The sequence below is a fragment of the Opisthocomus hoazin genome, chromosome 14, assembly GCF_030867145.1.
Source record: "Opisthocomus hoazin isolate bOpiHoa1 chromosome 14, bOpiHoa1.hap1, whole genome shotgun sequence".
NCBI classification, from domain to species: domain Eukaryota; kingdom Metazoa; phylum Chordata; class Aves; order Opisthocomiformes; family Opisthocomidae; genus Opisthocomus; species Opisthocomus hoazin.
In genome coordinates, this window is record NC_134427.1 from 20005946 (window position 1) to 20020269 (window position 14324).

General features: G+C 44.9%; 1 protein-coding gene across 3 annotated transcripts in view; it reads left to right on the forward strand.

The window, feature by feature from the left end:
- The first annotated feature begins 11335 nt into the window (after nucleotides 1-11335).
- The window catches only part of TMEM164 (transmembrane protein 164), a 40481-nt gene continuing 37492 nt past the window's right edge, over nucleotides 11336-14324 (forward strand). The window contains exons 1-2 of one of the 3 annotated variants that reach the window (XM_075435409.1): nucleotides 11336-11440; nucleotides 11874-12468. In XM_075435409.1, the coding sequence (XP_075291524.1) occupies nucleotides 12001-12468 (468 nt within the window). In that variant the 5' untranslated portion in view covers nucleotides 11336-11440; nucleotides 11874-12000. Of the gene's footprint in view, nucleotides 11441-11472; nucleotides 11682-11760; nucleotides 12469-14324 lie in introns of those variants that run through there. The other 2 variants (XM_075435408.1, XM_009945220.2) reach the window with 2 other exon arrangements.

Sequence of the window (14324 nt, forward strand, 5' to 3'; positions counted from 1 at the left end):
TGGTGACATTTAAACTGCTTTAGCAAGCATACAGATGAATGCGTAAGAACTATCTTTAACCCCACAGACAGTACAAAGTTTTGGCAAAGTGTTAATCATACTAAATTGCACTCCTCGGCTTGACTGAGGGGTTTTTCCCTGGGTTTTTCTGAAAGAAAAGCAGAATATTTGTGGGTTTTCCTTATTTACAGAACCATTGGAGTGAACCCACTTGCTCACAACATATCAAAGCAGAAAAAGCAAGTCTCAGGGAAGCTTTTTCATGCTTAACACTGCTGCTGAATATCACATCTCAATTGCTCTTCAGCTCTTTTCTTCCAGAGTTCCAAGCCCCATATTTTCTGCATGAATAAACCAGTTAGTCGAAACTTTGATATTTGTTTCATACCTCAGGGCCACGATTGTAGCTCTACCTAGATGCCTCTTCAAGTACTGTCTTGCAGAGTGGTCACTCTTGTCCTAGATCTACTCACAAAGAGAGCTTCCTAGTTCCAGATGACTTCTTATAGACCTCTTTTACTGGAAAATAAACATTTCTGCCAGAGTGCACACAATTAGAACATTTAGAACACTAATCACAGAATCATAGAATGGTTTGGGTAGGAAAGCACCTTCTGGATCACCCAGTTCCAACCCCCCTGCCATGGGCAGGGACACTTTCCACCAGCCCAGGTTGATCGAAGCCCCGTCCAACCTGGCCTTGAACACTGCCAGGGAGGGGACAGCCACAGCTTCTCTGGGCAACCTGTGGCAGCGCCTCATCACCCTCATGGTGAAGAATTTCTTCCTTAGATCTGATTTAAATCTCCCCTCTTTCATCTTAAAGACATTACTCCTTGTCTTGTCCCTCCATGCCCTTGTAAACAGTCCCTCTCCACTAATGTAAATGCACACATTGCATTTACAGATGCAGTACCATGAAATACAGGGCATATATTCCCTTCTTAAACCTTTTCCCCGCTTATCTCCTGAGATGATATGCATACAGCACTGCCTAACCCGGAGTCTGTTTTTGGAGTCTTCCATGAAGGTTTCAAAAGCTCAAACAGGGCTACATATTTCAGGGAACTGATATAAGTCACAGTGCAATTTTTGCTTCGTATTTTAACGGGAGCCGGAGCAGACCTGCCAGCTAGCAAAATGGTCCAACCAAAAGATAGGAAGGAATTTTGGGAAGACATTAAGATCTCAACACAGAAATCAGTGCTTCAGCATGGTTGTTGCGCTGTTGTTAGAATTTACTCCCCATCAGTAGAATGCTTTGAACTTCACCTTGCGCCACCCAAATAATTGGTTTGCCTCTGTCAGGTTTTTTTGGGGAACAAAATCAAGATTCCGATGTATTACAAAATAGTTCTCAGAACACAAGGAATTATTTTGATAATACCAATTAGACAGCCACCGATTATGCTGCACTTTCTTCCATATTAATGTCACCTCCCTGTCAAATAATAGCAGGCAGTGTTCTCTGTTCACAAGATAACAGTGAAAATACCTTCACAGGTAAAGATACCAATTATATAGGTACCACACGTATTTTAAATATACCTTGTTTCATTTACATAATTTGCAGTTGCCTCATGGCATTACAGAAATAGGAGAGGGCATGTACTAGTATTACGGTAAACGCTTTCAAGAATCTTTTAACAGGAAAGCTGTACCTTATTCTGCTTGTGTGACTGAATGTCTAGAGTTTGCTTATCTAGCTGACATTTGTGCTCTTTGGACAAATGGGTCTGAAAAACATGAATAGTTTGAAATGTTTCAAGCTGGGATGTAAACATTTTTATTACTTCTTTCCCCCTTTGTTGGATAAACTTCTCAATTACACGCTTCTGGCAGCCTGGCCGCTCCTCTGGGCTACGCACCCACCCTCCTGTTTCTGCTTATCCCTTTTTCTCTGTTTCTAGCAAAGAAAGCTTTAAGGAAATAACGTGGGTACCTCTTTTCACCGTTAGTCAGAGTTTCTAAATGGAAAAAATCTGAGTCCAATATGATCTGCTGGGTAAAACACTTGTGCTGAGTACCACAGCCCGGAGCCCCTGTCCGGGAAGGAAAAGCTTGTGTCAGGGTTGAGATTGTGGAAGAACTCTTCCCAGCAATCAGCCAGAGGAGAAAACAAAAAGCAGCTAGCTCCGAAGCACGATGCAATACCATCAGCCAAGCTGTTACAGTGCTCACATGTACAGAAGCATTGAGTCCTGATAAATCTAGAGAGCTCTGTGGTAAAAAAGAGACTGAAAGGGTCTGAGCTATCTGGAAATCACAGCCCTGAGAAACTCTTTTGCCTCCCCTGTTCTGTTACTGAACACTGTCAGCAAGCATCCGCTGATGCAGTGTGAATAAAGGAGCCATCGACCACAGCATTCATCTGAACACCGAGACGAGAACAGAACAGAGATATTAAATCTGCATAAGATGAGTATTTTCTCGTTTCCTTCAAATACTGTGCATTACATTGGCCTAAGCAAAAAAAACCCTCTTATATTACACATCAACTCCTTTCCAAAAAATGCAACCCTTACACATTTCAGGAAAGCTTCATTCGAGTTATTTATCACTAAATTTCAGTCCAGCGACTGCTGCAGTTCAGAGCTGGTTCCTGCCTACCCCACCTCATCAGAGAACTGCGACAGCCGTTCGTTTCCCTCTTCCAGCCCTGACAGGAGAGCACACAACTGCTGCCCTCCTTTCTGCCAATATTGACACCTTTTTCCAACATTTCTTCTGTCAATGAATGAAGCATTAAAAAATGCTTGACGTGCCTAGGCCCCTGCCAAGCCCTCGGTGACCAAATGCCCCGTCGTCATGCCTTTTGCAGACCCAGGCGTGTATTCTTGGTATTTAAAGTAAAATTCCCATATAGAAGAGTTTGGTGTATCCTGCAGGCGCAGCGTTGGAACAGAACTACTCCAATTGGTGCTATTTCACTTCCTATGTGTAGAAAATAGTGATAGCAACATTCCTGAGAGATAAAACAACAAAAGTTGTGCTGCTACTGAAAAAGAAAGGGTGGGTTTTTTAATTGTGTTAGTTGACAGAGCATTCTAACGAGGATTTCGGAGGGGGAGGGGCCACTAGAGGGCTCGTTATTCCATAACGGCGTTCTAACAAAACGCTTCAGCAAACCTTTCCATAACAAAGAACTTCAACATGACCTCTGCCTTGTGTGAGGCTCCTGCGCTTTACGAAATACAGAAACTTGCACAGAAGACATGCGAGCATACCCATTTTCCTCAATAACTTATTAAAACAAACTCTAAACAGGTTTCACTATGGTCTGCTCCACGGCTGCAGGGAACTTCTGCTCCGGCACCTGGAGCACCTCCTGCCCTCCTTCTGCACTGACCTTGGGCTCTGCAGAGTTGTTCCTCTCACATATTCTCATTCCTCTCTCCCAGCTGCTGTTGTGCTGCAGTTTTTTCATCCCTTCTTAAATCTGTTATCCCAGAGGCACTGCCACCGTCGCTGATGGGCTCGGCCTTGGCCAGCAGCAGGTCTGTCTTGGAGCTGGCTGGCATTGGCTTCATTGGACACGGGGGGAAGCTTCTGGCAGCTTCTCACAGAAGCTACCCCTGCAGCCCCCTGCTACCAAAACCTGGCCACGCAAACCCAATACAAGGGTATAAGAGCAGCCTTTTGGTATTTTACAGCATCTGTTTTCATGGATTCTATTCCACAGAAATGTTAACGTGTGACTGATACCTATGTATGCTAATGAATGATCGGAGGATCGAACAGAACCCACGTCTGGCTCAGGAATCTTTGCGAAATATGTACACTGCCCGATGTATCACTGTAAAAGCTGAGGTATTGAACACCCCCCTCCCTAAATATCGCAAAACATAAAAATACAGAGTGATAACACAATAATATGATGTGATAGACCTGATCATATCCTATCCCATGATAGAACGGAATAGTACAAATTCCGTACAGCTTAACCAGAGATGACATCATGTAATTGTTCTCCTTCCTACCTTTTGTTTTGTTTATGAGATGGGAATGATATTTGTTTTACATTATGATAAATATAACAGTTTCCTAATTTTGAATGCCAAATGTCACTGTGGTGTTAATAATAAAGGCAAAATCCACGCAGAACTTCAGGGAAGACACAAGTGTTCAGAATCTCTCAGGCTGAGAGGCGTAAGTAATGACAGAGTGTCTCATAATCAGAAGTTAGATTTCAGTTTTTAAGACTTAACCAAAAGGGTTTTCAGTAAGTCTTCATGGATGCCTATGTGCCCAATAAACGATAGCAAAATAGAACAAAAATGGAAAGCACAGATTGTTCTCCCTGCATATCCACGTAGATTTATAGAATCACATACCTCCTACGTATACCAGTCGTAGCTAAAATCAACTCTAGCAAACACGAACCAGGCTAACAATTCTTGTAAAACTAATATGGCAATCAAATTAATTAGTGATTTCATTCATTGACTTGACTTACTTTTCTGAGCCATCAGCATGAAAAGTATCTTGTAGTGTACCTATAGGTATTTCAGAGATCACCTCTCGTTTGGGTACACTGAAAGACTAGCTAAGCATCGTTAGGAAATTTACTGAATTGTTGTGGTTATAAGCATCTATAAGTGTGCATTATATTAATGTAATATTTTGATTTGGAAGGCAACAGTGAGAAAAGTGCCGTTAAGACTGAGCTTCCAAGAAAAAGAGTTTGAGTGGTTCTCTGTGAAATGCCTTTTCTCATATTTAGCAGTACTGTGGTGCCAGCAATGGACACGCGACAAAGCAAATGCCCTGAAAACTGAAAAAGGGCTGAACGATACAGGACACAAACACAAAAGGGAATGAAGGTCACTCAGCACTTTAAGGCATCGCATGCTTACTTACTGATGCGTGAAAAGAGCAGCCGTCTTCCTTCTATGAGTTCTCAAGATACTTCAAGTTTAAGAAGAAGACATAAATAATGTCTGGATGGAAACTTTCATTTTCTTAAGAACATTTTATACGTTTTACAGCAGATCCATTTTTTTCACACTAATCTTAGCAAAAATATTTTTCCCCAAGCTCCAAACAACTTCAGAGAATGCCGTTACTTGTTTAACACATGAACCTACAAAGGGACGTATCACCATTTCTCAGATGCATCCTCCACTTGTATTGCAGTTACTGACTGTCCTGTTTGACCTTTCACCTTCAACAAGGGGAGAGTAATTAATATGCAGATGAACTGTTAACTAAGATTTTCTTTATCTCAAGGCAAACCTTGCACATTTGTGATATTTCTTTATTTCTCCGTGCTTTTACATGCAACTGTTTTTGTGCCTATTAATATTGCAGCTTTTTATGTAAGGGAAAAAATAAGTCAAACACTGCGAACATGACAGAAATGTGATCCAAGGAAAAGCTGGTTCGCACAGTTGTCAGCTAACAAGTTTCTGTTGGTGCTTATATAATTATTTTCAGTCCATCAGATTAAAAAACATGAAAATGCGATATGCTTTTTAAGCCTCTATTTTGAATGTTTCGAGTTGACATTTACTTTTTTCCAGTATTGTCTAGCATATGTTCTAGCTAAACTAGCTGACAGGGAGAGATCTGATAAATGCAACAGCCTTTCATCTTTCTCGCAAGAAAACTCCTTGGGAGGAAATCAGCAATTACACTACCGCATGCCTCTCTTTAAATTCATAAAAAATACATGTGAGCAACTGAGTAAACCAAAGGAAGTCAGAATAACTGATGGAAGAATCTCTGTGAAGCTAGATTTGTAGCAAGAAAAAAAAAATACAAACAGCAAAATAACAACCAAAAAAGCCACCCTGCAGAGAGTGGTTTGCCGGGTTGAATTTTTCCAGGTGGTTTCCCTACAGGCACTTCTAGTTGCAAATGTAATTTTCAAAATGTGAACTGTAGATAGTTCAACAGAAAAAGTATAAAATCTATAAGCATCTCCAATTTTGGTGTTGGGGGGGCAATATTTACTCTAGGGATTAATGACAATATAACCACTAGCTCTTAATTATTTCACTTGCTTATACTAGCATGCAAGAAGAAAGACACAACCTTACTGATATGGTGGGAGGCATCTTCTTGTGCCCTAGGAGGGAGAGTGCTGATTTTTTTGCCAAAACTTGAGAATGAACCACCAACCGTTATTCTGCACATGACCTTTTATAAGTTATATAAAAAAATGGAAAAGAAACCTATTTGTGAACTGGTGTTTCTGCTCACTCGTGCTCAGTTTGAGCATGCTGCATTTACCAAAACTAACAGCGAAGGAAATATTCATGGCTAGATGTTTTTCCTAAACTGAACAGTTTTGAAGACTATGTTTAATATTCTCTTGCCCTGTCACCGAAGTACAATAAAATTGTTTAAAAATGGAAACAAAAACTGATCAGTCTGTTTCCCATGTTCATGCTCTAAAACAAGTAATCAGCCCTTACCGTAGTCGGTGGTTAGCAGAAAGGACTTGCTTGCATGTTCGCATTTGAAGGACCCCGTGTTTTGATTCTTCATACACTTACATTTTAAGACTACTCCTGTATTCTTTTTTACAATTTACACAACCTGTTGGCTTTGGCCATGACTTGTTACCCTTCCCTTTTGAGTATTTGTTCATGCAAACCTCCCGTGTGAGCATGCTTAACGCATGTTCAGTAGCTGAGTTTTCACCATTTTGATGCACCTTTGCCGATTTCAGACGGTTTGGTCTGGTTTCTCCTAGCAGCAGACCCTCTTGCACAGGTGAGGTCACTGTTGGCCAAGCTCTCTTGTGCGTGACATCAACATCAGCTTTTTCTGATCTTTCTGAATTTTTTTTTCAATGTGGTAGCTTTTTCTTTCATAACGTTCCCCCCTTTTTTTTTGCAGGTACTTGCACACTTTAGATTGGCTAAAGAGGACAGAGGTATATAGATGGTATGGCTGGGGAGGATAAAATGGAAGAGTTACAGATATGATGAGGTGGGAAGGTTTTTTGGTTCAGTCCTGCCTGCCACAGACTATGTGAGAGCAGACAAGACACAGTCGCTTGATGTTTCAGGTTCCTTTCAAGAAACAGGAATAAAACCCTACTCTTTGAAGAGATGCATCAGCCCTAAACCGACAGACCGGTGTCAGAGGACAGAGATCTGGCAGTTGCACCCAGCTCCAACCATTACTAAGATAACAGCCCCTCTCAGTTTCTGTGGTTGTTTTTTTTCAACTTTACATTAGTACCCACAATATAGTGGATTTTTTTTCCTAAAGCTGTGGTCATCTGTTTGTGCATAATACATTATGAGTTATAAATAAAGGGTTAACCACTCATCCTGACACTTCAAACAATCTAGTTTTCCATCAGCTAGAAGACTCTAATAAACTCCTAATCATTAGGATGTTTTATTACTTCGTGCATAAAAGTGCACAACATCTTACAGCTTCACTGTTACAGTAACTCTGCTGATGCCTTCACCTATACCTGTGGATAGTTATTTGCCAGAAACAAGACTTAAAATATTATTTTACTTTGTTGTTCATGTTGTTTGTGGGTTTTTTATTTTCTTCTTTTTTTTAAACAACTATACAATAAGGACACATGGTTTCTAGTAAATTTGCAGGTCTAACTACATACTGATGTGTAGAATCACATTTCTAAAGTACAGCAATACAGCTTGATGTTGAGGAAAGGTCTCAATTTATGCAGTTAAATTCAAAAGGACTGAGGACAGGCTTAAGCTAAGCACGTGCTTAAATGCTTTTCCGAATAAGAATTAAGGTCTTTTAGTCCCTCTGCTTTAAAGTTCAACTTCTGATGCTTGTTGATGGTATCGACCAGATACAAGACTGCAGGTCTTGCCTTTACTTCCAGGCTTACTTAAGATGGAATTTGCAAATGACACCATAGGGAGAGAGAAGACGCAGAGTTTTATTTTACCGCGGGAGCAACACTACGTAAGCTGCCTTTGCGTTTCATCAGGGAGCAGCAGGATGGGGGCTGCCCCACCATGGCAGGCAGCCCAGCAGCCAAGGGCCATCACGCATGGGTCGGGACAGGGACGCCGCCAGCACGGGCACAACCCCACAGCACAGAGCCAGGCGAGCAGAGCAGGGCTGGGGACAGCGGCGGGTTCCGCTGAGAGTCCAACGGTCGTTAGAGAAACGAGGGGTGACGAGTCGGGTCCAAGGCCACTCCAGGAAGCCCCGGGAACAGCGATGGGGCGAGCCTAGGACAGAGATCTGCCTGCTGCACAGCTTGGGTGAGGACTGGGGTCCAGGCCAGAGCTGACAGAGAGCTCCCCAGCAGATGATCTGCGAGCGGGAGCCCCGTGCAAGGCGGCTTCGGTGGGTAAGGACTACTGGTGCACTCGGGGCCCTGGCATATCTTCATGGATTAATGTTAGATTTCACCATTTTATACTTCAAGAAGCCACAGAGAGAAAAATGAATCTCATGTTAGATACAAGAACAAGCCTCAAGCTCCTGTCCAAACATTTTAGTTACGGGAATTTATTGCTTTTAGAGAATCATTTCTATTGACATAGGAGATATATCTGTTTACAGTGGATCTCAGTAAGAGCCGAAATTACCTAGTGAAAGGATGGGAAGAAATGGTTAACAAACAGCAAAGAACAACAGCTTAGCGTTCAGTTAATAACACTAAATCCTTATTCACAAATTTCCTGGTGCTTTTCAAAGAAGCTTGAAGAAACTGAAACAGAGCGAATGAAGGAGCTGTGCCTAAGCCACCCAGCAGATCAAGATCAGAGGAGCAGATCTTTGTGATTTATAGTGGCTCACAATCAGAACATGAATTAACAATATTGTGCTGTTGCAAAGAATTATCAGTCATACCAGGACGTCCAGTTTTATTCCAGCTGTGTTGCTTCTCTCTCATGAGCGGAAAACCACAGGAAAACAAGAAGTCAGCAGGTCGCCTCGTCCATCGCCATGACCAAAGTAGGATCAAATAGATCCTCTGGAATTATAATTGTAATGTTAATCAGCTTCCTCACACGGTCACCCACATAAACCCAGAAAAGCTCGTGCTGGCAGGAGACAGTGTGAGAGAAAACGAGTGGCAAGGGGGAGAGGGAAGGCAGTGACAATTTATACCGGGTGGCTTATACCGGTATAATGCACTGCACTTGCAACCTGGTCTTACTGAATATCTTTATTTTTTAAAAAAAAGCATGTTTCTGAATGGTCGAGACTATTTTAAAATTGAATTCTGTCCCTGCAGCTTTGCGTCACCTGCAAAATTAAGAAGTATGTTCTCTGTTGCGTTATTTACATTGTTCATAACAAAAAACCCCAGACTGAAGACAGGCACTAGGAACCCAGCGATGTATTCTCCCCTCTTGACAGAAGTACTGCTTGCTATCCCATCAGTTTTGTATAGACCTGGTAATATATTTATCCAGGCCATATTTCTCTAACTTTTAAATGAAAATGTCATGTCAGTGTCAAAAACCTGATCCAACTGACAACAGGCTCTGTCCGACCCACAAGGCCTGTTCCTTACTGGAGGAGAAAAATCAAGTTATCTGGCGTGATTTATTTTTGACAGATCCATGTTGACTGCTGTCACTCCCGGGTTATCATCCAGGTGCTAATAATAGTTTGTGAGATTATTTGTACCAGGATTTTTCCAGGGCTTTAAGTTAATTACACTCCTCGAGCTGTATTTCTCTGGCTCCGTCCCACCTTTGATAACAGCAGTTTACAGTTGCCTCTCTGTTTCTTTCGGCATCTCTTCACCTTCTTAATTCAGTCAGTTCTTTGCCTTTCGATCACGTTCACTAGACCCCAACACTCCAAAAACATTTGGTTTATCTGAGTGCTCCTGATCTACTCTTTACCTGCTCTGGGCTAAGAGAATTTTGCTCTCAGCATCGCCAGTCCTAGTGATCTGCTGGCAGGTGATCCTTTCTGGATCTTTGGTGGACACAACAAAGGCACCACTCACTTGAGCTTTCTTTAGAATTTGTCGACAGATTTTCTTCTCTGTTGAGTAGGGGATGAATCTTTTTCTGTCTTCCTCTTAGTACAAATATACTTACAGAGCAGTTTTTATCTGATGGCTTTTGATAGTTCAATGGCTTTGCAGCATACCTTTTTCAGTCTTTCTTATTCTTACTGATCTGACCTGTCTTCCTTTATATTTTGTTCATGTGCTTAAGGTCACCAGAGACCTGATGATGTGGTCAAGCAAGCCTTACTATTACTTCTACTCGTAACTGGGACAAATGCGCCCTTGTGCATCCGCTTTCTGCAAATCCACTTTCTGCTGTGGGTTTGTGCATGATTAAACCAACAGTAGGGATTTTAATGAATTAGCAAGGACCGAGAAAACGGCATTTTGTGGAAGAATTGTGGAAAGGAGCCCTTGATGATCCCGGAAAAGCCTGGTGGGTCCCCCTTCTTTCCCCCAAAAAAGGAGTAATTTCGTTCAAAGCAGAAGGGCACACAGGTACCGCCGCCAGGGTTACAGAGCAGAGGTTGCTGCCCCTCTGCGACACGGAAACCTCTCCGGCTTGGCGGGAGGACATACCTGCTTCGTCTTGTCAAGCTTATTTGCAGAACTGAGCTTTTCTTCTCAACGCAGCGGGCTCAACGCCTTGGCCGGTGCCAGCGCTGCCATTGTATGGGAGCTGGGTCACGGTCAGGAAGGCCAGAGCGACGTGCGACAGGCACGGTATGTGAAATACAACCTGTAGTAGTGGGCAGCTCGTGGGTGTGTTGGTTCACAGTTCTCCCCACCCTGACACCCCCCTACCCCCCTCGCTCCTTCTCTGGAGATATTCAAGACTACCTCGACTTCAGCAAGGCTTTCGACACAGTCTCCCATTATATCCTCCTAGGGAAGCTCTGGAAGTGTGGGCTGGATGAGTGGTCGGTGAGGTAGATAGAGAACTGGCTGAATGGCAGAACTCAGAGGGTTGTCATCAGCGGCGCTGAGTCTAGTTGGAGGCCGGTAACTAGTGGTGTCCCTCAGGGGTCAGTACTGGGCCCAGTCTTGTTCAACTTCTTCATCAATGACCTGGGCTACGAGGATGGACTGAGAGGGGACCTAATATATGCTTATAAATATCTGCAGGGTGGGTGTCAGGAGGACGGAGCCAGACTCTTTCCAGTGGTGCTCAGCGACAGGACAAGGGGCAATGGGCACAAACTGAGGCACAGGCAGTTCCGTCTGAACATGAGGAAGAATTTCTTCCCTCTGAGGGTGATGGAGCCCTGGCCCAGGCTGCCCAGGGAGGCTGTGGAGTCTCCTTCTCTGGAGATATTCCAGACCCGCCTGGACGCGGTCCTGTGCAGCCTGCTCTGGGTGACCAGAGGAGGAGGAGGAGGAGCAGAGAACACAGGCAGCAGACGGCCGCGGAACGCGAGGCTGAGGCGCAGCCCGCCGAGGAAGGACGAGGCGGGAGCGGGCGGGGCGGGGCGAGCAGCGGGCGGCCAATCCGGGGGCCGCGTCCATTTTTCGGTGCGAGTCGGGCACGTCGGTGGGGCGATGCCGCGGGGCCGGGAAGGGGCCGGCAGAGCCGCGGGGTGCGGCGGCGGCAGCAGCGGTAGCAGCAGCGGCAGGGAGCGGCCCGCCCGCCCCGGCTCGCACGCTCCGCCGTTCCGGCTCCGCCGCTGAGGGCAGCGCCGCTTCCTCCTTCCCCTCCCTCGCCCAGGCCGGGGGCGCCGGGCCTGCCTCCTCCGAGCCGCTCCCGCCGGCGGAGGTACCGGGCCCGGCGCTGCGCGGCGGGAAGGGCGGGCTGAGGGGAGGGCGGCGTGGAGGCCGGGCGGGCCGCGGTGCGTGTCCTGCCTGCGCAGGCAGCGCCGTGAGGGTCGGGCAGGGGAGAGCCTTGAGGCGAGGGGCTTCGGGCACCGCTGGCAGGCTGCGTTCAGCCGGGGCTCCTCTCTTCTTGCAGGCTGCTGCCGGTCGCGGCCCGGCCTGGCACCGAGAGGGAGGTCGCAAATCAGCCGTGCCCCGAGCGGAGCTGCTTCCTCCGGAGCTTGGCCAGGAAGGGGACTGCAGAGGGGCCGCCCTCGCGTTTCATGTTCCGTCAGCCCGACGGCATTTGGGCTCTGATTCCGTCTTGCTCCTACCTGTTCCTGGACGGTGGCGGGGAGGAGGAGAGGCGCCGTCCCGCCATGTCTCGTTACAGCCTCCGTAACCTCCTGGACTGGATGTACGGGGGTGTGGACCCCAGCTTCGCTGGCAACGGAGGGCCGGAGTGCGCGGCCTTTCTCTCCGGGCAGCAGCGCTGGGTGGAGAGCTTGGTCTTCCTCAGCGTGGGCGTCGTGGAGATCCTGCTCTCCCTCTGGAAGCTGAGGCAGCTGCACGCCAGGGAGCTGGAGGCTCCCCTGCTGCTGCAGCAGCCCCAGGCAAAGCGGGAGAGCCTGGGCAAGAACCTGCTGCTGGTGCTGCTCTGCCTGGTCTTTGGGCTGGAGGTGGGCTTCAAGTTTGCCACCAGGACTGTCATTTACCTCCTGAATCCGTGCCACGTGGTCACTATGATGCAGGTGAGGCGTGTGTACAGCCACTCGGTTTTAGACTTGCAAAGCGGGATTTTTCCCATAGTTGGTTTGTGGGCTGAAAGTGCATAGCAAAAGTACAAATGCCAAGAATTGCTGTAAACATGTTAAAACTGACTTTGTTTTTAATCAGCTGAACTGAAATATATTAAAAAAACAAGTCAAATGAAAGGGTGAAATTCTAGCTGTGACTAATGTCCACATCTCTGGTTGAAAATGTGAAAAATTAGGGCTGTCTCACCACTTGCTTTCACCTAATCCTTGTTTCGAGGGTAGAAAATGCACTTTTTGCTGACAGCGGTGCTAAAATTTGCACCCAAATTAATGAAAACAAGATTCCTGCTAAAAGGGCTATGTAATTTACATGTAACTTTTTCAAGCAGGTGACTTTTAGGGGTGTGAAGGTGTTGAAGAAAAAATTGGCTCTATTTTGTGCAGGCAATGTTGGTGTACCTTTCTATTTTTAGAAGCTGAACAGTAAGGAAACAAGGGTTACCCCTTCTCACAGATTGGGTGAACAAACCGATCTGCCTTAATGCCTGTGGATAAACTGGGTGCTTTGATGACTTGTGGCTTGGTTGTTGTTGCATCATGATGCGCAATTTGCGTGGCTTCCAAAATAACGGAAATGTTCCTAAACAGTGACTGAACTGCAGTATGTAAAGCTTACAAGCTCTATTTTGCAATAATTCTGTGCATGTACTTAACTGTCAGTTTCACTAGCTTGGTAAGAAGTGTGGGACATGTCAAAAATCACTGTTATTTTGCTTAATTTTGCTCATATTGTACCCTCAACACTGGACAACTAAGAAAATTTAAGCTCAGGAATTAATAGAAGAATGTCAAAACGGTTTCCAGAAAAGCTGCCGTGGTAACAACATCTAAGATGAGCAGGGGATGAAAACCAGACGGATGCCCTGCTTGGTCTCCCTCTGCAGGGTGTGGTCTGGGCTGTGTCACATCAAGCCAGTCGTTTCACTCCTGGAGAGTATTTCCTCCCAGGAATGGAAACACCTTTCCTCGTTGCACCAGAGGTTTGAGGGAGATGGGTGTTATTTCAAGAGGGGAAAACCAAGCTCTTACAGCAATATTCAAGGCGTTCACAGCAATTAACTTACAGTTCTAGAACTAATTAGTAGGTTGTGTAAATTCCTAAGCAGTGATGCAATGTTAGCTTGCTATTTTACACCACAGGACACTTACTTCTCATGAAGTGGTAACAATTGCTGTGCAGTCAGTTAGTCAGTATTGGTAACGAAGGGGAAAGTAGAAGGTATGCAAGAGCTGTAGAAGTAATTAAAAATAAACTAATATAGTCAGCTTCTATTTTTTGGCAATACTCAAATGTTTGCTGAAAAATTTTCCTATTAATTCTCTGGAAAGGAGGTGAGGATATGTTACCATTATGATTTGAAAGTTTAGTTTTCTTGATGTGGTATTATAATACTATGTTATGGAAAATATTCAGCAAAAGCTAATGCTTACACATAAATGTGGGAGCTAGTACTGTTTACTTCAGTCGTTAAGGCTGTCCCCCAGGAAGACAGAGATTTAACCTCTGTAGTCAGGCATGGGCAGTTCTTAATCTCTTTCAGATGAACTGTGAAACTTTATTTTTGTAAACCTATGCTAATTACTCATTAGAAATGCTGTTCCAGGGTTTGTGAAATTGAGAAGATGGGTATGTCGGCAAAATACAGAAGTCATGCCTCTTCATCCTCAAACAGATGTGTTAGGAAGAAGCTTGGGTTTAGCGTTGGGAATGAAAATACCTGTACAACCAACAGTTTTCAGCAGAGCAAACGGGTTAGATGCAAAGATAGTCCATGACCTCCATCAGCAGA